Source organism: Antedon bifida, chromosome 1, assembly GCF_963402885.1.
Source record: "Antedon bifida chromosome 1, ecAntBifi1.1, whole genome shotgun sequence".
Classification (NCBI taxonomy): domain Eukaryota; kingdom Metazoa; phylum Echinodermata; class Crinoidea; order Comatulida; family Antedonidae; genus Antedon; species Antedon bifida.
The window spans coordinates 9,037,943-9,064,180 of record NC_136226.1 but is presented as its reverse complement, the minus strand read 5'-3'; the positions used below and the strand labels follow the sequence as shown (position 1 = coordinate 9,064,180).

The following is a 26,238-nucleotide window of genomic DNA, read 5'->3' as shown; positions in this document are numbered from 1 at the left end:
ACATTGTGTAATCCGGATGAACTTTATTTATATGGGTGAACATTATGCGATCCGGATAAACATTAATTATGTTACCCCAACTGACATTGTGACTCTGACTAACATTAAGTGACCCGGATGAACATTATGTGATCTGAATAAACAATATGTAACCCGGATGAACATTATTGATACGGGTGAACATTATGTGATCCGGATAAACATTATGTGACCCCAACTAACATTATTTTACTCTGACTAACATTGAGTGACCCAGATGAACATTATGTGATCTGGATAAACAATATGTGACGCGGATGAACATTATTGATCCGCGTGAACATTATGTGATCCGGATAAACATTATGTGACCCCAACTAACATTATTTGACGCTGACTAACATTAAGTGACCCGGATGAACATTGTGTGATCTGGATAAACATTATGTGACCCGGATTAACATTATTGATCCGGGTGAACATTATGTGCATTATTTGGATAAACATTTGGTGACCCGGATGAACATTATTGATCCGGGTGAAGATTTTGTGAGTCGGATAAACATGTGAGCCCAACTAACATTACATTATAACTCTGACTCTAACATTATGTGATCCGGATAAACATTATGTGACCCGGTCAAACATTATGTGATCCGGATAAACATTATGTGATTCGGATAAACATTATGTGATCCGGTCAAACATTATGTGATCCGGATAAACATTATGTGATCCGGAAAAACATTATGTGATCCGGATGAACATTATGTGATCCGAATAAACATTATGTGATCCGACTAACATTAAGTGATCCGGATAAAATATCATGTGATCCAATTGGATGAACACTATTTGACCACACATTCTTAAAAACCCCTTTCGTTGTTCAATATTACTACTTAGGCCACAGCTGATCCAAATACTATTCGGTCATGTTTACATGTTTTAAAGTGTAGGCTAGCTCCTACCTGTTTTTCTATTCATCATGCGCAAGTAATAATGTGCATGTCAAAATAATATAGATCTATACCGTATTAGACACACATTGTTCACATTCTGCTAAATTGGTTGTGTATGCGTTTGCGAATATCAACTACCTTGTTTAAGGCTTTAGCCACCTCATGGTTTAGATTATAAAGGGCATGTAACTTCATACGTTAGATTAATAGCAAATGTGTTTCCTTTCTCTAAATTGACCAAAGTTTGAAACATATTAATTCAATTTATTCTGTTTTCAAATTGAAACAAAAGGGGGAATTGTTAAAGAGTATAATTAAATAATCTTGTTATGTCGTGATGCCTCTATAACATAGAAGACATTCATTTACACTTGAGAATACGTTTCATCAGTGAAATGTCTTGTCTGTCATGGCCTAGACGAATTCATTAGCTCGCCTAGACAAACACATCTTTAAGTTGTAGAGGCTAACGTATCGAGGCATAAATTCGGCAGATTCAGCAGTAAACAACATAAAAGAAGCATGGGGGTTACGTTCAGACCAGTGTGTGTATGTATCATGGTGGTGGGGCGAGTTTTTTTTAAAAAGTACATCGCCCTAGGCCTTGTACCTATCGTTTGGATAAGATGACTAGTAGATTTCAATACAAATCACCATCTCGAAACGCCTTCTTTAGCTCTCCATACTCCCGTTAGATCTTATTATTTTACTGGTGTACAGTTACTAGTATACATTCGTTATAATAATATTTCATTTCGCACACAGGTGTACAGTATACAGAGTTTTCAGTTTATAATGTATGCGAGGTCTTTTCATTATAAAGCCTAACCTGAATTAAAATATAAGCTATTACTTTTTTTGCATAACCTGGACAATTAAATCATCATTAAAATAAATATAATAAAAATAAACAATAATGATAACGTCAGCTGTCAAATTTCCAATTGGAATTTTTTTTGTTCTATGTTTAATTGTACCGTAATTAGAATTCAAATTCTAATTTAAAATGTATACAATTCATATACTGTTATAATATAACAGAAACAGCACAACAACTTAATTTTATAAATAAATTTTATTATTTTTCTATTGATTTTTTAAATACATTAAATATTTATGAAATAATTCACAAAAACCCATTTGGAGAATATCCAAACATTTTGAAATCATCTCTGTAGCGCTTGTACAGTAATTTCAAATAGTCTAACGGAACTTTAGAATAATAGTCCCCCTGTAATCGTAAAGATGAACTATTTGTACCCGACACTATTGGCAATTCTACAAAGCGATCTTGCACTAATGTATTCAACATGTATTCTGCATCATCTTTAAACGTTTCCATAGTGCCGATGTAATCATAATTAACATGACAAGGTAGACACGTTTTGTACTGGCTGTAAAAATGATTGTTGTTAAAATAGCGGTGATGTTTCTGTGCGTTGTCTCCAAGATACCGTACAAACTCCGAAAACGACAAATCGTAATTATCAGTTATATTTTCCTTTGATCTGTATTGATTCATAATATACTGGCCTAAGTTATCCCGCCATTGTTTCGTATAATCAAATTTAAGTCCGGGTCTAAGTTTGCTTCTGAAGGCGGATAAAACTCTTGAGAATGGGTGCCGAACGAATGTAATCTTTGTATACGTGTTTAGCTTTTCACGTGCTTCTTTGGCCGGTAGCTGTTTCAGAGTTGTAATATTAGGGAATGCTGCCTTAACCTCTCCAGGTTTCAAGTCTAATGTGCTGTTAAGAAAACCGCTCAATACTAAGAATATTCGTTTCCATGTTGTACAGCCAATTTTTGGAATGTAACAGAACATGAGTTTATATTTGTCGTTTATCATCACATGACCCCCTATTGTGTCCTGTATGCTCTCGATAGACTGTTGTGGAGAGTGTAGACACTGATTATGAATAAATTCTTTCCTTTTCGATTGCTGCTCTGCTTGTTTTTTCACATCTATCAACTGTAAAAAATAATATAATATGTTTACAATATTCCAATCATCATTTTTATTCTTCAGAACTATTTGTAATTTTTAAAACTAGGCCTATAGGTAATAATTTACCTTTGGAATTCCATTTCCAAGGGGCCTAGAACTGTGTTGTTTTCTTCGTTTCTCTGTCCCATCGTATTTATATTGTTGGACATGTTTGTAATTATCTGTTTCGGAAAAGAGAAACAAACAAGCAATTAAGAAATATTTTTAGGCTATAAAATAATGAATGTTGAATGTTCAAAACACTACACGAAAGGTAATACGGTATGCAATCAATGAAGTATTCCAAATTTAAGAAATGTGAGTGTTGATTGAATCGGAACAACCACATATTCATCATCAACTTCGGAACCTTTAATTAACGATAACACGGTGTCTTATCAATCCAGTCTACAAGGGGTTTTTCGGGTAAGTTAGTCTTATGGGCCAAATCGTTTTTTTTTGTTACCCGGGTGTGAGAGGGCGTGTGGTGCAGTGTGTTGGACGTTCGACTACTGATCGTGAGATCGAGGTTCGAATCCAACTCTCGCCGCATTGCTTGTATCCTTAGGCAAGATACTTTACTTACGTTTGCCTCTCTCCATCCAGGTGTATAAATGGGAACCCGGTTAGATCAAGACACAACTTTGCGCTGATTACTAGCTGCATTATGGGAGTATGTTTCCATACGTGTTTGATCCAAAAAAATGAATGGGGTAATAATGTTCAGCGCTTAGAGGTTTCACAACATTAGGCGCTATATAAATCCAGGATATTATTATTACATAACTAAGTAAAAACAGGATCATAGTTATACCTACCGGGATCTGTAATAACAAACACGTAGGTTAGAAGAAAAAACAAGCAAAACAACAATACTTTCTTCCATGTTAGAACCTTCCTCATATTCTGAAAATATAGGAACAGATTATAAGATGTGTATAAACCCAGTAGACTTACCTTACACATACGAATATTTAGATTAAAATAGCATAGGATTAATATATTTAATATGTAAAGAAAACATTACAAATGACATTACCACACTTAAAGGACTCATGTTTATCCAATTTACAAGTCCGTAAAAACACTCCGACATGATCTGTACTGTAATGCGAATATCGTTTTAAACGAACAGATTGCTCATTGATACTTCAGTTGTATATATAAGCAATAGCATAATATCAACATTTAGGTTAGATTACTTACGCTATAAGTGCAATTACTGTTTATTTCACAAGATGAAAAGGCACTACATCCAATACCAACATTCCACTTGCCCGTTGGTGGACTATGCGTGATGTGTAGATTTCTCATGATGCTTTTCTGGAATTTTGGTTTAAACACTAATTTATGCAAAATTGGATACAGACGTCATCAGAATGAAATGTTATTTAAATAAAGTAAAGCCTATGCGATAATTTCAGTAGGGGAGGGTGTGAACTGTGAATTATTATTTTGTCACCTTTGAAATACGCCGGGAAGATTTACAACAACCATAAGGTAAATTAGAGCCCCAAACGGCTTATTAAGATTTCTTACCCATGTCGATTTTTCCCCTATTCGGATTCAGACCTATGTGAACCTTTACCTTTACATGTAAAGTAGATACATAGATAAACATTTAACCAATAATATATATATAATGATATGGTATATGCAATGCATGCCCCTATAAAAATGAAAGTTCAACTCATTAGGTCGGACAATATTGATAACAGACTAACAGACAAGTGTGGCCGGAATTCTGTCTGATCATGAATCAGCATTTTAAAGATTTCATGTTTCATCAAGGTCAAGGGTTATGCCAACGACAACGTTAATGGCCGCAACTCTATTTCTATTTTCATATCGTTTGTTTTTATTTCGAATCCATACATTATGAATATCATACATAAAAGTCAAATGAAAAACATCAGAGAAAAAACAATGGAAAAACATTTGATGGTGAATTCAGACAACCCAATTAATCCTAAAAGAAGAATTAGTTTCCATTGGGGTCCATATAAAATATCAAAGGCACAAAACCAACGTTGAAAATGAAGAAGTATGAAATAGAGATAAACAAACTACAGTGATTGATTATATTGAATATATCTGATTATTTTATAGAAACTTTAAAACTTCTTAAACACAAAACGAATTCGCGTCTTCATTATGTTGTCCTATTTTGTAGAATTGAATAGGCCGAATTAATTACAGGTACACGATACTTTTACTTAATATCAATTCTTACCTTTGCTGAAACTGGAAACCTGATTAGTACTCTAACAGAGATCCAAAGTTAAATACTTTTGAACCATAATGTTTCTACGACATTCCTAATTTTGTTAACTTGCAGACAATAACATGTTTACTTTACATAACCGTTGCGTAATATAAATCAGTGTTTAGTACAAGTCATCTACATCCATAACTGTTAGTTAGAATACTTGCTAAGTTCATTGTCATTGTTGATATACTGCCGAGTATATCAAGCAACATTCCAAAAACAGCATGTCGCTTGCTAAAACATGGCGCAAAATGTAATTCAACACAGTATCGTCTGATTAAATTCAGCGAGTATTTTAGAAGTCAACCAGTAAAGTAATAACACAGTTTCTCTAACATAGCTACACAGTTCCACTTCTCTTAACTCTAATTGAAGGTTTAAGAATCCTGCTGTGTGTTACTCTGTGTACCCTCAACCTTACAGTGTGCCTTAAGTTGAAAATAAAGTTTAGTATGAGTCATGGAAACAAAGACCTCTATTGGTTGCCTAATTAGTAGATAAATTAAATTTCCTTTTTGGATCAATTATTATAGTGTATAGAGTGACTTATCGAACAATAGAGGGTGCACTGTTCCGTAATGCGCACTACTTTTATTAATCATTTCAAAATAAATAATTAATTAAATGAAGTTTGAATCTCTTGAACTTTGGCTGTCTATCGAGTCCACTGTTGAGGGGGTGGGTGAGGAGGTGTTGGGTGTTTTGATCCCTGTATATAGACCGGTAAAATAAAATCATCCCACATAGTAAAACCCTAGAAATATTTAAAATATAATACTAATAATTGTTCTTTTAGTGCCTAATATGTGATGTCCATGAAATATCCTAAAAACAACCCAAAACAAAGATGACTCAGAGGAACCATATTTACCACTCCGTTTTCCATCACTATACAACAAGGCCAACAGCCATAAGTCGCGTGCTATAAAACGCATAGTGATACCGGATCGACAGACCGACCGGCATAGTGAACTATAGAGTCGCGTCCATGCGACTAAAAATGTCACCTTTGCGTTACAACGAACATTTATATTAACCTAGTATATGATTGATATATTTAATATGTAAAAAACATTGCAAATGACATTACCACACTTTTAATATTAATAATAAACTAGGACCTTAAAGGAGTCATGTAAAAACACTTCCGTCAGAGATGATCTGTCCTGTAATGCGAATATCGTTTTATATATTTTGTATACAAAACTCACAGGAGCTCGAGTGAAATAGACCCTATGCATGGCTACGTTATAGTACAAACATAAAAGGAGTATCGTATACATAATAATGTATGGAATATAAAAAATAGACATATGTAAGCCTCTACAGTACATCGCTAAATTATTAACCCGTACATATAGGCTATAAATAACTTTGATTTCGGTGGGCTAAACGTATCTATTTTTTCTGCAATAGGTCAAGCACTGTAAGTGTTATTAATCTTTTATCAAAATACTAATTATTAATCACTAGTCATATTAAACCGGAATTATCGTGTGCATACAGGGAGCCTTCGATTCCGTACGTATGGTTGGTCGGCACCTGGGCTCAGAATCCGCTAAAACTGAGCCGAGGAATCAAATTATTAGAAAGCAGACGGTGACGTCATTCAATAAACTAACTAAGTTCCTAAGTCGCTGCTCAACTTAATTTATTTAATTTCCAACATTGTTTTTAGAATACAATATAAACGTAATTTCAATCGATCACGATGTTTGAACGCACATGGTGCACAACGTTTTCAGAACCGTTCGTTATAGTACGATTTTAATAATGATAAAATATTGAAGTTACAATCTATTTTTAGCCTTCTCATGTCTTTAGGGATCCGTACTTATTTTTAGCAGATGCGAATTTCTTTATCATGTATTTTTTAAATTCAGAAATAGGTTAGGACATTAGTTATTCACTAATTGTGCTATAAGAACAATTCTAAATATTTATGCAGGATGAAAACATGATGATGGAGCATAATAATGGTCCCTGTTTTGAAAAATCTACACATAATATAACAAGGCCAACAGCCATAAGTCGCGTGCTCTCAGAAAAAAATTAACTTTCAAAAAGTAATGTACTTTAAAACTTTTCTGTACATCAAAACAGTTCAAAAAGTACAGAAAAGCGATAAAACGCATAGTGATACCGGACCGACAGACCGACCGACCGACATAGTGAACTATAGAGTCGCGTCCACGCGACTAAAAATACATACTTTTTATTTTTTATAACTTAATAAACAACTGTACAAATTAACAATAAATTATATTAGTATGCTTTACTCAATGGTTATATAAAACTAAGAGTAAAAACATATATGCCTAATATACTGACTTTTAATTACGTATCTATATATTCTTAACCGTTTTAGTATTAATTTATATAACCAATTAATAACAGTACTTATACATTTTAAAAGTTGACCTGAAGTGGTCGTGTATTATAAACAAATATATATGATATGTATGCGGCCTAAATGATACCAGGTTAATTGTCGTAGTTGATCAAGAGCATTTAAACGAGAGTTTACAACGGGAGTACAGCACCTCACTTCCACAAACGGAAAATAATGCTGGTCTGGCCATATCACTAAAGTAAGTACCAATTTATTATGTACAATTTCATAGTAATTACTCATTAGTGTTTCGTAGCATAGAAACACGGAACCTTGGTGTACGTTATAATAATAATATGGGAGAAAATAAGGTACGCCAAATAAGGTCCATAGAAAAAAAACGGTCGTAAACAATAGTTCAAAAGCCCACAAGTTCCATGGCGAGGAAAAACTACAGTATATGTGGAAGGCGTAGCATTAGTGCCACGGCACTGATCAGTATACCATGATGTACACGCGACCACCGGGGTGACGTCCCATCCGAAGTACTATAGTCTATTAGAGTAAGGAGGATCCTGCATGACATGACACAAACATGATGGTACAGGCACAGGTCTCGAATCCATGCTTTCTCAATGCATTCAGTGTCTCGGAGAAGCATTGCGTCACATTGATTATACAGGCCTATTATATATCGTGTCTTTTTTCTTTCTAGAATGGCGATAGGTCTGAAGCCGGCATTAGGGTTGTTATGTTTAACGGCATTATTCCTTAAGAGTGGAATTGCCAGCGGTGAAGCAACAGTAGGCATCCAATATCCGATAGAATCCGAACAAATAAGCCTACGTAGCACCGAGTTTAGTGTTTACACACCGTATACCTGGAAACATGGACGGCTGTACTTACATCCACGACATAACAGACGAGTTCGTGTTGTAAGAAGTCGATGGCGACACGGTCGACTGTACCGCTACAGGAGACGCGGCCGTCACCACGCATGGTATTTTGTGAGAAATTTCCACTATAAGGGAAAAGTCGTGATTTGGCATCACAATAAATATGGTTACGAGAAACGAAAAAAGAAACGACATCGTATAGTTTACCACCGTGTATGGTTTAGCTGGAGAAGACACCGTCTGTATGTTCATTACAGATGTGATAAAAAGAGTTATACGAAACGGATTCGATTCAAGTGGCGTAGAAAAAAGCTGTACTATCATTGGCACACTGGTCGAAAGCACTATTGGAGAGTGGTACATTCATTCAAGCGTAACGGAAAATATTATTCATGGTACCACAACAAATACCGAATTCACAAACGACATCATCATGTGACGTTCCATGTGATTTTTTATTTCCGAAATCGTAGACTATATTGCCGATATAAACGCAACGGACGGATACACAATAAAATGATGCGTTTCCGAAAGCGCGGGAAGAGGATTTACTATTATTGGCATAGCGGACGAAGAGGTAGATGGTACTTTCTACGTTATTACAAAATACATGGTCATAATTTCTATTGGAGTAAGAATAGGTACGTTCAACATCATAGATATAGACCCGTTTCGACCTTTTGGGAAAAAAGTGTATGTTATTATCGATTCGTACGCAAACGTCATTACGTTTTTCGGCGCGTAAAATTCCGTTGGCGGAACCATCGTCTGTTTGTTTATATCAAAGGTAGATGGAAATTCATAATAAATTATGTACGAAATGGAAAATATTACCATTGGGTGAGGAATCGTTACCACGCATCTGTGTACAACGGCAAGGGACTAAAAGGTCGATTTGTTTTTCGTGTCGTGTTCATTTTCTGGCGCAAAGGTTACTTCTGGTATAGAATTAAAGGACGTCACACTCGATGGAAGCGACTTCGTGTACGCAAGAAAGGACAGTTGTGGTACTTTTACTGGCGAGGAAGATGGCACATTTTATTATACTTTGTCAAAATGGGTCGTTATTACTACTGGCGTAAAGACCACTATCTCTGGAAAATGTACCGCGTCAAAAAACATCATCTGCATCTTTACTATCAGCCTGCTCACTTATACTACGTTACAAAGAAAGGTGGAAAAGTTGTCATACACAAGATTAAATTTAATTGGAAACATGGTCATTTGTATTATAGTTTCCACAAAGGAAAAGGAAAGATAAAATGGCGTGTGGCTCATAGTTATACAACTGGTAAGCATTTCTTCCATCTGTATCATGGCCATTACAAGTCACGTGTTGTAAAGACGTGGTTTGCCAAGTATTTCACATTGGGCTACCGCGGAGGTAGAGTTATAGCGAGTCATAGACGCATGGTAATGCGTCATGGGAAATTGTATATGAATTATTGGCGCCCCATACCACATCACTGGAAACATGGGAAGTTGATGTACTATCACATGGGTGATGATGGCGAGTTAGAATGGACACCGGTGAAGAATTACGAAGGAGAAGATGGTCACGTTTTCTCATGGAACCATGGACACTACCACAAGACCACCATTAAGCATCATAAACTTCGGTTAAACATACCGCACCGACACAAGAAAAGGCATCAACTGAAACACAGGCACAAACTTCGCATCACACACCATCCTCGTCATAAGCCAAAACATTTCAGATGGAGAAATAGGATCTTGTACATCAGAATCTACAGACGTAACCACATCTACTGGATGCGTGTCCCACACAGAACTGTGCGTGGTAGGATTTATTACAAACGCCATACTCGTGGCCGCCATTACATCTGGACCTTCGTTCCATCGTATGTCATTCATAGACACTATTATTACTGGTGGCGTGGTCATTATAGACTCCGAAGACATATTACCCATCATCCTCGCCATAAGCCAAAACATTTCAGATGGAGAAATAGGATATTGTACATCAGAATCTACAGACGTAACCACATCTACTGGATGCGTGTTCCACACAGAACTGTGCGTGGTAGGATTTATTACAAACGTCATACTCACGGCCATCATTACATCTGGACTTTTGTTCCGTCGTATGTCATCCATAGGCACTATTATTACTGGTGGCGTGGTCATTATAGACTCCGAAGACATATTATCCATCATCCTCGTCATAAGCCAAAACATTTCAGATGGAGAAATAGGATCTTGTACATCAGAATCTACAGACGTAACCACATCTACTGGATGCGTGTCCCACACAGAACAGTGCGTGGTAGGATTTATTACAAACGCCATACTCACGGTAGTCATTACACCTGGACTTTTGTTCCATCGTATGTCATTCATAGACACTATTATTACTGGTGGCGTGGTCATTATAGACTCCGAAGACATATTACCCATCATCCTCGTCATAAGCCAAATCATTTCAGATGGAGAAATAGGATCTTGTACATCAGAATCTACAGACGTAACCACATCTACTGGATGCGTGTCCCACACAGAACTGTGCGCGGTAGGATTTATTACAAACGCCATACTCGTGGCCGCCATTACATCTGGACCTTCGTTCCATCGTATGTCATCCACAGACACTATTATTACTGGTGGCGTGGTCATTATAGACTCCGAAGACATATTACCCATCATCCTCGCCATAAGCCAAGACATTTCAGATGGAGAAATAGGATCTTGTACATCAGAATCTACAGACGTAACCACATCTACTGGATGCGTGTTCCACACAGAACTGTGCGTGGTAGGATTTATTACAAACGTCATACTCACGGCCATCATTACATCTGGACTTTTGTTCCATCGTATGTCATCCACAGACACTATTATTACTGGTGGCGTGGTCATTATAGACTCCGAAGACATATTACCCATCATCCTCGTCATAAGCCAAGACAATTCAGATGGAGAAATAGGATCTTGTACGTCAGAATCTACAGACGTAACCACATCTACTGGATGCGTGTCCCACACAGAACTGTGCGTGGTAGGATTTATTACAAACGTCATACTCACGGACATCATTACATCTGGACTTTTGTTCCGTCGTATGTCATCCAGAGGCACTATTATTACTGGTGGCGTGGTCATTATAGACTCCGAAGACATATTACCCATCATCCTCGTCATAAGCCAAGACATTTCAGATGGAGAAATAGGATCTTGTACATCAGAACCTACAGACGTAACCACATCTACTGGATGCGTGTCCCACACAGAACTGTGCGTGGTAGGATTTATTACAAACGCCATACTCGTGGCCGCCATTACATCTGGACCTTTGTTCCATCGTATGTCATCCACAGACACTATTATTACTGGTGGCGTGGTCATTATAGACTCCGAAGACATATTACCCATCATCCTCGTCATAAGCCAAAACATTTCAGATGGAGAAATAGGATCTTGTACATCAGAATCTACAGACGTAACCACATCTACTGGATGCGTGTTCCACACAGAACTGTGCGCGGTAGGATTTATTACAAACGCCATACTCGTGGCCGTCATTACATCTGGACTTTTGTTCCGTCGTATGTCATCCACAGACACTATTATTACTGGTGGCGTGGTCATTATAGACTCCGAAGACATATTACCCATCATCCTCGTCATAAGCCAAAACAATTTCGATGGAGAAATAGGATCTTGTACATCAAAACCTACAGACGTAACCACATCTACTGGATGCGTGTCCCACACAGAACTGTGCGTGGTAGGATTTATTACAAACGTCATACTCGTGGCCGCCATTACATCTGGACCTTTGTTCCATCGTATGTCATCTATAGGCACTATTATTACTGGTGGCGTGGTCATTATAGACTCCGAAGACATATTACCCATCATCCTCGTCATAAACCAAGACAATTCAGATGGAGAAATAGGATCTTGTACATCAGAGTCTACAGACATAACCACATCTACTGGATGCGTGTCCCACACAGAACTGTGCGTGGTAGGATTTATTACAAACGTCATACTCACGGTAGTCATTACATCTGGACTTTTGTTCCATCGTATGTCATCCATAGGCACTATTATTACTGGTGGCGTGGTCATTATAGACTCCGAAGACATATTACCCATCATCCTCGTCATAAGCCAAGACAATTCAGATGGAGAAATAGGATCTTGTACATCAGAACCTACAGACGTAACCACATCTACTGGATGCGTGTCCCACACAGAACTGTGCGCGGTAGGATTTATTACAAACGCCATACTCATGGTCGTCATTATATCTGGACTTTTGTTCCATCGTATGTCATTCACGGACAGTACCATTATTGGTGGCGTGGCCATTATTGGCTACGTCCGAAACACAGAGTACATTTGTACTTCCGCTGGCGCAGTGGAAAACTCTACTTCAGACTACACCGTGGACGCATTATTTATTGGCAACAGGTTCGATACAAACGAGTAAATGATCGTTTCTATTACCAATGGCAGTACGGGCGGCATACTAGATGGTATCTTGTTAGACATTACTTCTCACATGGCCATATGTATTACTACAGAAATGGCCATTATTACTATCACCACAATGTACGACATGTTTACGTGAATCATCATCGACATGTCTACCATAGACATATTATTCATCACCATCACCACTATCTGCACGTTCATCACAGATTTGTTCACCGAAACGTTATTCACCATATCCATGTTGTTCACTACCAACACCGACACCAGTACCACAACATTCACCACTATCATCATATACATCATATTCATCATCGATATCATCTTCATACAATCGTTCATCATGTGACCGTAAAGCATCATAAACACGTTTATCATAGACATGTAATTCATCATTATCACCATGTTCATCACGTTCATCATAGATATCACCTCCATATTATACGTCATCACATTAGCATCATTCACCATCATCACATACTCCACCGTCATTATCACCATCACTATCATCATTATTATCACATGCACCATCGATACCGTCACGTCACCATATATCATCATCGATTGATCACACATCACCGCCATATTCATCACCACCATTATATACATCACCATCATCATTACTATCACATTCATCATAGGTACCATCATCGTAGGGTTTATCATCACCTCCATGTTACCCATATTCGACACGTTCACCATCGTCACCAAATTCACCATTATCATCACTATTACCATATCCATCACCGTTACCACCATCGCATATTCTACCATCACATACGCGTGGTTCACCACCGCCATGTACATCATCATCACTTTATACATCACCACCATCATTATTACCACGTTCACCATAGGTACCATCACCGAATGGTGTACCATCACATTACAACCGTACACCATCGCCACGTTCATCACAAACATTATATACACCACTATCACCATTATTACCATGTTCATCATCGGTATCACGAGCGCGTGGTAATGCACCATATCAACGTGCTTCATCGTCACCACATTCACCATAGACACTACCATCACCACTATCACCATTATTACCACATCCACCACAGATACCATCATAGGCATATTAGGCATCATATTCAGATAACTCATCATCGTCATGTCCATCACCATCACTACGTCCACCATTATCACCACTACTACCATATTCACCATAGATACCATAATCGCCATATCTACCATCATATCAACATAATTCACCATCGGCATCTACACCACCGTCATTATATCCACCATTACCATCATTACTACCATATACATAATCGGTATGTACACCGAAACATTTATCACCATATCCATGTGGCCCACCACAAACACATACACCACCGTCACATTATCCATCACTACCATCATTATTACCACGTACATCACCGGTTCTACCACCGTGCCATATACCATCACATACAGATTGTACATCACCGTAACTTATACCATCGACACCACATCCATCACTACCATCATTACTACCATATTCACCACAAATACCACCACAGAAAAATATACCACAATATAACAGTTGCGCACCATCGTCATGTGTACCACCGGCATCACATTCATCATTACCATCACTATTATCACGTGCACCATAACTATCGTACCCGAGTGGTATATGTTCATGTTACAGTTAACCACATACGGGATGTTTACCATCGATATTATATACACCATTATATACATACGTACCACAGATACCACCGGTATATTACAAAATACATCATAACACATATAAAGACTATTCATCACATACATAGGTACCATCGCCATTATATACACCATCACCATCACATTTACCATATACACCACCGATTTCACCATAGAAATATTGTTCACCACATAACGATTGTGCACAACCGAAATCTGTTCCATAGACACTACGTACACCACTACCATCACTATTACCATATACATCATAGATATTACCACCGAACCATCCTGCATCATATTAATGTGATACACCGAAGGCATATCCACCATTATCATCATATACATCATTACCATCATATATACCATGTACACCATAAGTATCACCATCGCGTAATCTACCACCATATCACCATTACACACCATCGCCATGTACACCACTACCATACAATTCACCACTACCATCACCATTACCACGTTCATCACAAATACATCCATCGACACATATACCATCATATAAACGTGATACATCACAGGCACTTGCACCACAGACACATCATCCACCACTACCATCATTATTACCACGTACACCATAGGTACCATCACCGGTACGTCGTCCACCACATACTAACCACACACCATCGCCACCTTTATCACACACATTATATTCATCATATACATCACCATTATCACGTTCATCATAGAATACAACATCGTATTATTTATCACCATATTCATATCACTCACCATAAAAACATTCATCACAAACACTATGTACACCATTACCATCACTATTACCATGTTCACCATCGGTACAACAAGCGTATTGTATATCACCATATATGTATTACACACCATAGACATATACACCATCGTCATATAATACACCATTACCATCACTATTACCATAAACATCACCGATACCACGTAAGGACCGTCTACCACCATGTTCTAATCACCCATCACAGACACGTGCACCACCATCATCAAATTCATCACTTCCATCACTATTACCACAAACACCATCGGTATCATGTACGTACAGTATACCATCACATTCAGATAACACATCACAGGCATATACACCACCGACATATCATCCATCACTACCATCATATTTACCATGCGCACCACAGATATCACCATCGAACCGTTTTACACCATGTTCTCATAACCCATCACAGACATATCCAACATTATCATCACATTCACCACTATCACCATGTATACCACGTTCACCACAGGTATCATTTTCGAACCGTCTATCATCACATCCAAGTTACTCACCATCGGCATATACATCATCACCATCATATCCATCATTATCATCATGTACATCATTTACACAAAATATACCACATCCGAACCATAGTACATCATATACATATCCGACATGTCCGTCATGTGCATCACCATCACCGGGTACACCATTATCACCATTACTACCACGTACATCACAGATACCACGCACGTGTAATTCATCACCATATACTCATAACACACCATCGCCACATACACCATTACCATAAGATTCACCATTACCATCACTACTACCATTTACATAATCGGTACATTCACAAGCACGTGTACCACAAGGTGACTATCACGCACCACCGGCACGTCCACCACTACCATGTGATACATCATCACCATCATTACTACCATGTACATCACCGATACCGCACTCGTGTTATTTATCATCGCATCACTGTGACGCACCATAGACACGTATACCATCGTCGATACGTCCACCATCACCACCACATTTACCATTATCACCACAGACATTTGTACAAAACAATCACGCATCGCATCAACGTTATACACTATAGACACATCCACCACTATCACCAAATTCATCACTATCACCATCGGTATATCGTGCACCATGTATATCACAATTATTCGACTAATATTATGTGGAAACATCGGCGTCTATATTACCGAGTTTACAGTGGGTATAGATACTATTGGCGTAGTGTTCGTTATCGAAGATACAATGGCCAACTAATGTACTACTGGAACTACCTGTGGCATAACGTGAAGTCGTACACAAAGCACGGAGGTTATTATTACTGGGTAAACAATCATTATAATGTAAGATACACCCCGGGTTATCTGCGCAGAAATACGCATATATTCTGGAGAAATGGAATCTTATACTATCACCTACGTCGTGGAAACCGTTTCACATGGCACAGAGTAAGATATCGTCGAATAAATGGTCAACTGTATTACTACTGGCGAAGAAGGGGTGTTTACATACGTCATAAGGTGTATTTCTATTATAAACATGGTCAGTATTACATCTGGCATAACAACCATTACTATATACAACCCAGAAAACCAAGTTTAAGTTTCATCAGAAGTGCTTGTAGATTGTATTGGAGCCGTGGCAGACTTTATTATATTTACTGGCGTAATGGTCATAAGGCCAGACGTCCTATCCGGTATATAAGACGTCATGGACGTATTCTGTATAAATTAGGACGGACATGGCAGCCTGCTTACTATTATTATGTCAACGGTCGTTACTTCTACTGGTCTAAACATCGATATCATGTCGTACGTCCAACAAGAAGGCCACCAATTAAACAATTCTATTTCAGATATGGCCGTCTCTACTTAAGAGTACACTCTGGTACTACGTATTACTGGAGATTGGTCTATTCCCGAGTAAGACGTGGTCGCATCTACTATTACTGGCATCGTACTTGGTACTTCTTAAGAACTTACAGACGTTATCATCGTGTGTATTACTGGCATTATGGTCGATATCGACTTATGCCAAGAAGACGTCCAAGAAGACCGCATCATAAACAATTTTATCTGAGATTTGGTCGTCTTTTGTACTATAAAAAACGTTTTGGTACGAGATATTATTGGAAACCAGTCCATTCCCGAATAAAACACGGTCGCATCTACTATTACTGGAATCACAAGTGGTACTTCTTAAGGTCTTACAGACGTCATAACCGTCCTTATTATTGGTATAATGGTCGATATCAGCAGCCACGAAGGCGACCACGTGGTCATTTGACGCATGTGCAGAAGAACAAAAAGAAACCGGTATGCTCCTGCTGCATGGGCCCTGTAGCAAAGACGCACTTGTTCATATGCCATGGCCACGCCTATCGTATTATGAATCGCAAAGGCAAGTGCGTAGTTAAGATCGTTCCGTTTAAATGGTCGCACGGACGATTATACTACAAAGATTGCAAGAAAATAGGATCCCAGTGGCATTGTGTAAATCGATATTGCCATTGCTATTCATGGAGCAACGGTGCTTATCACTGAGCTGGATATTCCATACTTATTATTATATCAAACAAGGGAAGAGTGATTTACTTCTCTGGTCAAACAAAGGCTACTAAAAGCCTAGGTCAAACAATCCACAGACAACTTTTAATTATATTCTGGGCAAGTCTGGTAGTATTCTTTCTTTCTTCTCTTCCTATGTCCTGTGACAGGGTTTTCTTGGACTTTTCTGCTTTCTTTTCCCCCTAATGGATTCTATTGTTCTACTGCTATGTGCTTCGAGTGGTATTTTAGTCTCATTTCTTTCGTAGAGTAAGTCTATGCAATTTATTGGCTCCTGATGTCTAATGCGGATTGACTACTAAAAATACTATTGATCAGTTAAAACAATTATATGATATTTAAAGTCCAATAAATATATTTGATTTTTTTTTTAAATAACATTTATTATAAATGTTATTTAGTTATTTTTTCTTTTTTCCAACAATAATTATTGTAAATAAAATACCAACTAAACTCAATTTTGGTCAAAGTCGGTTAACGTTAATAAAACAACACTTTGAAGTTCATTCTCAAGTAAGAGTGTCACTTGAGCTCCAACTCTATTAATAATTTATAATAAGTGTACACTTCAATCAATATTATAACTTAACGGCTGTAGGAATATTAAAGATACAAAAAAGAGCGTACGTTGTCTTTTTTAAATTTTTTTTATTATAGTTTAGTGCCTTTTATTGTTGTGTTACAAACGATTCCATAAATAGACCTACTCTAAAAGTGTTTATCGTGCGCCCTCAAACTTATCAAGTTAAAGGAATGGCCAAATCAGAGACGCATTTTCCGCACGCTATTAGTAATAAACTTGAATTGTGCACGGGCTCCTAAAATCTAATATAAATATATTTATATAAAAATATACAAAATATATGTCTAGAAGGACTATAACTAACGAAGACTGAAAAAAACAACAGTGAACCGAGCCTGTGTTTATATAGCGTTTGAATTAATTTCAACTCATTATGAAGATCATTCCTCACTTAAAGTGGCGCACACTTTCACCAATTACTGTAGTATTACAAGGCTGTGGTGAATCGTATAAGTATTCCCGGTGAATAGCATGGTATTCCCGGTGAATCGTATTCACATTGAATAGTATGGTATTAAATTCCCAGTGATTCGATGATGGTATTCCCGGTGATTTCGATTTCCCGGTTAATCGTATGGTATTCCCAATAACCGTATATTCCCGGTGAATCCTATGGTATTCCCGCCGGTGAATCGTATTCACATTGAATAGTATGGTAGGCCCTATTCAATTCCCCTTGATTCGATGATGGTATTCCCAATGAATCGTATGGCAGGCTATTCTCTGTTAACCGTATGGTATTCCCAATAACCGTATATTCCCGGTGAATCCTATGGTATTCCCGCCGGTGAATCGTATTCACATTGAATAGTATGGTAGGCCCTATTCAATTCCCCTTGATTCGATGATGGTATTCCCAATGAATCGTATGGCAGGCTATTCCCTGTTAACCGTATGGTATTCCCAAAAATCGTATATTCCCGGAGAATCGTATGGAATTTCTGTTAATGGTATGGTGTTCCCAGCGAATAAACGTAAATATTCCTAGCCATAACAGTTTGTTAGTACATTTTTTGTGACCAATAATGTTTCTCTGTCGTAATTTTGTTAGCTAGGTTGAGGGCAGTACAATATTATAACTGACATATCATTACGGCCTCTGATCATTAGGGCCTAGCTTAGTTTTAGCTTCATCTTCAGTAAATACCCTTAAGGCCACTCTACTAATTACTCCTAATGTTTATACATTTATCCTATCAGAATGGTAATACTCTATTGATTTTGAAAATTTGATTTATTATTTTCTAAGCACTTACCGTTTTGTATAATTTGATACATAATTAATAATTGATTTGATTATAATCTTGTATTCTGAACACAGAGTACTTCTTTAGACATCTAACCAAAGTGGCCTTTTCTTGAATGATTGAAAATTTAAATTGATTTTCTTCTTGTTTTGTATTCTCTAATAGGCTTAATTTCGTGATGTGAAATCGCTAATACTTGGCATGGAAACATGCATTCTTCGTAAATTTTGAATTCACCCATCTATCCCACTACACATGCCATGGACAAGCGAAATGGTATAAGATCGCGTTATAATCTTCTTTTTTTTTGTACTTTTTGATTTTTATTTCTTTATGAGTGTATAAGTGTGTAACGTGAGGACTAGTTATTTAAACACACATATTTATTATATTCTATTAATCATTTTCTGTGTGCCTTTAGTTGGTAATATGGGTGTGTCATAATGTGTGAAATTAAAATGACAGTTTGTACACGTCACACATATTATTTTGTTTTATTATTCACTTTCTGTGTCTTTAGTTGGTGATATGTGTGTAGAACGCGAGGACTTTAAATGACAGTTTGTACACGTCATACGCATTATTATTATGTTCTATTATTCACTTTCTGTGTGCCTTTTCGTTTGAGTCGTTTCCGGAGATCAGATTTTTCCATAACATCAGGTGCGATCACGCCGTTATAATTGGATGAAACCGATAGGAATAAGCCTTATGTTGCAAGCCATCGCAGACGGTTTTTTTTCTAGGTGAACTGTTATTAGTTATGGAACGATTGCCATAAGTAGTGATATTTCTTAATGTTCTTTTTTTGCCATTTTGGCGTTCCATCAATATTTGAAATTCAGTCCTTTCAAGTCATCGTTGGCACTTATATACCATTAAACTACCCATTCGGATCCATTATCTTAGATAACAACACTCACAAGACCCATTTCATAATGCTAAAATAACGACCGCTAAAACTATAAGAGAAAAACGACGTACTGAAGCTTATCCCGCGCGCCAATTAAAGTGACAATCTACTGTTTATGTCGTAATAAATTTCAAGCTCTGATTTTTACGACGCTAAATATTTTGATAATAAATACAAATTAATTTTAAAAATAAAGTTTCTGTGATCTTGCGCATGGGGTATTCACATATGTTTTCTTTAAGAAAAATTTCGAATAATATAATTTATTATATTTAACTGTTATAACTCAACGTTTATAATATAATGCATCAAACCTTTCATTATAAGTTATTCATAAAAAAATAATACCACGTGTGCCTATAATTTATCAATATCAAAGCACTTAGTTATACGATTGTGGCGATATTATTTAGCTATAACAACTATATAACTTAACTACCCACTTAAGGATAAATTGTTTTGCTCTATTTTTCCGCTTAAGGTCTGTGTACGTTTTTGTTTGGAATCTTGTCTATCGTCATAACACAATTCAACAGATATGAGTAAATAATACTGTATAATAATGAAATGTACTGTTATATTTTATAATATTCATTTTAACTTTAGTACATTTATGGTTAAAGAAATATTGTCCCCCTGACATGAAAAAATATTTTTGAAATTAATTTTATTCAATATGCCATTTTAATATCACATAATAGTTATTCACTTTGACCAAAAATTGGATCGGCAAAAAACATTATTTACCTGAAAAAAAAAGCAACAAATAGTCTGTCAGACATAGGGTTTTGGTTAAATTTAATTTTGTCTTTTTATAAGTGAAATTATTATTTTTTTCGATGGAATTGAATAAATTCATTAAAACTGCAAAATGGCCTATACTGTATTCTGATTTAGTTATTCTTTAATTTTCATGATTTTGGGGTACAAATAATAATAATAATAATTTATTAGGAAATGACACCTTTGCATCGGTGGCACACACAGAAGTGGTGCATCCAAATTAACATAATACATCAAAACAATACATAATATGACGGATACAGGTTCTTAAACTATTTGCAAAAATATAAAAGAAAAATCATTATCAACATGGTAATACAGGTACTGTATTAAATTGTCCTACAGTATCATAGGTTTGAGTTGATAATTTAAAAAGGTATATAAAAATAAACATAAAATATATAGTAAAGAGTTTACATCACAAACCATTGTGTTTCAACATCAGGTACTGAAGACCTATAGTTGTTATCACAGGTGTATAATATACAATACATCTTTAATATTCAACTGTTTACAGAATAACACGACGCAGAATACATTGAATTAATCCCATTTTGATATTAATTATTTTACACTGCGTTACGTGTATGTTTTTAAGTAACGACGCGTAATCATTATAGATTTTAGAGAGATTTAGAGATTTCAATTTCACAGTTTACAGCCTCCAATATTACCATCATCATTTTAAATTTAAACCACCGTCGTCACAGATAGCCATGTAATTAATAATGTAGACAATGGTGGCTCAATATACACGGTTTCTGTAGGTACATTAGGCCGCGTGGCGCCGAAAGAAACTGACCGTATATTACTATGTTTATTTGTTATTATTACTATTATTATGTTTTGTCATTGATTCTCCCTCCTTTTCTTTCTCTAATAAGTCTCGGCGTCCTAATCGGCGTCATCGTCATTATTCGTCACCACTGTGCTGAAATCTTTCGCAATAAATATGTTCATACACAATGCGTTGCACTGTAAGAATTGCGTGTATTGTAATTAGTTTACGTCATTTTTGATTGGTTGTAGTTTATGTTCACATAAAACGCGTTTCGCATAGTCGCCTTTCGTTGGATGTACACCGACTTTTTGAATTGTTTAAATCGATATAATTATCTAGGCGTGTAGTTATGTCAACAAGTAATGGTATGAATATAAAGTACTCCATGACACATGGCATTAACACGGTATTAATTAAGAAAATAAATTAGTTCGAAGTAAATATAGTCTTTTCAAGAAATTGACGAATAATTGGATAGGATCATAATAATAAAGCATGGCGTCATTAACTGAGACGTTCGTCAAGCAGTTTACTGGTAGCCGTGCGATGGTGATGCTGTTTATAAATTAGCACATGTCATTAATGATATTCGTCTGTACGTTGAGGTGTGTTCGTCCAGCAGTGAACTGACAACAGCTGACGACAATGATATACTGACTTACTATGTTGCTTATATACAAAATGTTTATAGGGATCTTTCGACTTGCAACGACCTAGGAACTAGTTACGTCATTTGTATCAACACGCATAATCATCATTGGGATGCGCTCACTCAATTTCTCGACACAGTTTTGACGGATTCTAGGTCCATGCGGCCAAACGACACAATTATGCGTTAGTCCCACTCGACGTAAATCGAAAGTTCCCTAATGTTCAGACAAATTGGCCTACCATATTTAGATTAGTTTGCTGCAATACTGGTATAGTTGGCTGCTGTACTGGTATGAGTTGGCTGTAGTGCTGGTAGTTGGCTGCAGTACTGGTGCAGTTGGCTGCAGTACTGGTGCAGTTGGCTGCAGTACTGATGCAATTGGTTGCAGTACTAGTGCAGTTGGCTGCTGTACTGGTGCAGTTGGCTGTAGTAGGCCTACTGGTAGTTTAGCTCTGTTGCTAATTATGACGTGCGCTTTATGTTCTGAAGGGTCTTTCACACCTGTTCCGGCACGGTTCCGGTCCGGCGAATCGAACATCAATGTTTCGTTTTCACGTGGCTATGCGCCAATCGATATGCGCGTAGCCGCATGAAAACGAAACATTGACGTTCGATTGGATTTTCCGGCGCCGGACCGGAACAGGTGTGAAGAACCCTTTAGAATGGTATTTTCAAAATGAGCGTTAAAGTTGAAAGAGTCTGATTATTCTATAAATAAGAAGAGCAGTTGATTAGTCTAGAAAATACTTGATTTGTATAGGGGCTTTTCATTCATTCATCAGTGGAAAATTATTTCCATTTATTGTCATTTGCATAGGCCTATAAAATAAACATGAGAAATTATGTTGTGTGTGTCGATACGTGATACTTGGCGCTTTATCGTGGTTAAATGCCCTAATTCACACGTCACAAAAAATAATTAAGCCTACGTTCACACGTATTATACAATTTAAAATATATTACATAATATGTTGATCTATCTCGCGTGTTTATATGCCGACCACTTTCGTCATCATCTTTAGGTGTCTATGATTCCCCGTCTAAACAACTTCCATCATAAATTGATCACGTGGCAACGTTTGTTCTCTGACTACAACAGAGTCTCGAATAATGCTAATTACTCATGCTCAGACAGCAATTCATCTTCGGAGACAAATTGTCTTTCGCCAATTATTTTTCTTAAAACACATTTCTTTTTCTGAGATCTTTAAATATATTACTGTAACTTAATCTATTTCCTGCTATATCATATTAAAATAAAAAAACACTATTATTTTTCTATGATATTTGAGATTCATAATTATGTTCTATTTTCCGGTTTCAGCTAGCCTCCAATAGGCTATTGTTTGTGCAATGATGTGCATTGAAAGAAGTGGTCTAATTGTACCACGGAAGTAAAAATAGAATACAATATTGTATACTATTATTAACGTTTTGAGAGTTAAGTTGTCACGTATAAGCTAATTTTTAATATTTTTATTTACTGTGAAGAACATTAACATTCAGGATTGAATGAGGTTTGTGTGACCATGGATTCTATTCTTTAATCCATGGTGTGACGTACACATCTGGCTTACGTGTTCAAACAAGAACTCCGTAGTTGTTCATTCATGACTATAGGGTAAAAATTATTCCATTGTTAAGCTCTGCCTACACTATCAGACTAGTTTGACGAAAAAAGTGTGATGTGCCCAAATATGTAGTGATATGACCAAATATTGTGATATGACATCATCGTGTCCATATATGGGCAAATCACATTTTTTTTTCACATAAAGTTTGATAGTTTAGACAGAGTTTTAAGCATCAAACACAATTGGACAAGGGTTGTGAGCATCATTTTTCAATCAGTGTCTTATAAAATATAATATGTTATAGCTTTCATCTTACTCTTCAGTTTTATATCATCTTGGTATAAAGCGTTACTTATTTCTCCATGATAATATGATGAAACTGATACATTGGCATAGTAAAAAAGGATTATCGTAAATGGATTATCTCAGGATTATCTAGATCAAATATATACAGTCAAATGAATTCAAATGAGTGAACGAGAGAAAGCACGTCTATCATCTTAATCCGATACCTGACTTCACATACAGATGTTTCCAATCTAGATTGGTTTCACTTGAGTAAATTCAAATAACAAACAAGCCATGTGATAAAATGAAATGTAAATTTGATATTGGCTGTTCTTTGATTAGGTTTATTTTAGATACAAACCTATGACTACAAATAAAATATCTACTCAAGGGATGTAAGATGCAGTATTGCTTTTTTGCGTTGGTGAATATTACTGTACTGCGTTTCTGACTGAGAAAATAACGCGTTTCTTACTGTGAATAACGCCTTTCTCCGGGAGAGACCGTTAACAATTTAAAGGGGCAATTTTTTTTGGAAGATACAGTAAGTGAATCGATTAAATGAGACATGTGTTTCTCAAGGGTAAATAAAGCTCTGTCTACACTATCAAAATGTGATGTGCCCATATATGGACACGATGACATCATATCAATACCATATTTGTCAAACTAGTTTAATAGTGTAGACAACAACACACTTTATATTCTAAAAATTGTCATAATAATCTATCATCGGAATCTACTGGTAAAATTTACCAGAATTTAATATTGTTACAGTACAGTACACATATTCGAAGAGTAAAATGTAAGAACCGGAGAAAACAAGGCGGTATAATACTCTATAAACATTGTTGATTGAAATTGATATGCCTTCTAAATTTGCAAAATAGATGACTTTCAATTTGATACAGAATAACTTAAGGTTAGTTATTAAAACATGTTATTCGTAACATAGAATACTCCATGACTGTAATTAACATTTGCTGCTTCAATTTAAATTGTTATGTATAATGTATAAGCCAACTGTAATTAACGCTAATGGTTCATTTCTGATTGGTGGAGGCCTATTGATAGTTTATCGTATAATTATTAATTTGTATAACTATATGGTTTTGTACTTGCACCGCTAATTCCTTTAGGCTATAACAGGAGGGGAAAAAAACTAAAAAGAAATTGAAACGAAAATGAATTGTATCCTGGATTAATATTTATTAAAAAAAGAAATATTTAAATGAATCTGTTAATGTTATATAATTATATATTTCATAACATTTAAAGGATAGGACAGCAGATCCCTTCCCCTAAAACTTTGCACCTTCCCCACTCTCCTCCCCCAACCCCCTCTTACTAGGTACTCGCTGCAACTTCAATTTTAACATAATTGCTTCATAGACTTGCCCCATATTTATTGTTAATGTCTGTCGGTCGGCGTTTCGATTTTTGTCTGCAAAAACGAGCTCATATATTACGTATGAAACCCCAAATGTGCCAAAATATTTATCTTATTACTAATTTTGGTCTGGAACCTAGACTAATTGCTTCAGATCA

General features: G+C 36.4%; 1 protein-coding gene across 1 annotated transcript; it reads right to left on the bottom strand.

The window, feature by feature from the left end:
- Nucleotides 1–1,997: 1,997 nt before the first annotated feature.
- LOC144853618 (carbohydrate sulfotransferase 11-like) lies at nt 1,998–23,255 on the bottom strand. Its single transcript, XM_078711353.1, has 5 exons — nt 23,068–23,255; nt 4,135–4,251; nt 3,747–3,834; nt 3,016–3,110; nt 1,998–2,913 (listed from the first exon to the last, which is right to left on the bottom strand). The coding sequence occupies exons 1-5, from the start codon at nt 23,068–23,070 to the stop codon at nt 2,068–2,070; spliced, it is 1,149 nt and encodes a 382-aa protein (XP_078567479.1). The 5' UTR covers nt 23,071–23,255; the 3' UTR covers nt 1,998–2,067.
- Between the last annotated feature and the right edge of the window lie 2,983 nt (nt 23,256–26,238).

Coding starts and splice junctions, on each gene's coding strand:
- LOC144853618 (XM_078711353.1), bottom strand. Junction 3,835..4,134: donor ACAGTAATTGCACTTATAGC/GTAAGTAATCTA, acceptor CTATATTTTCAG/AATATGAGGAAGGTTCTAAC. Junction 3,111..3,746: donor GTTTGTTATTACAGATCCCG/GTAGGTATAACT, acceptor TTTCCGAAACAG/ATAATTACAAACATGTCCAA.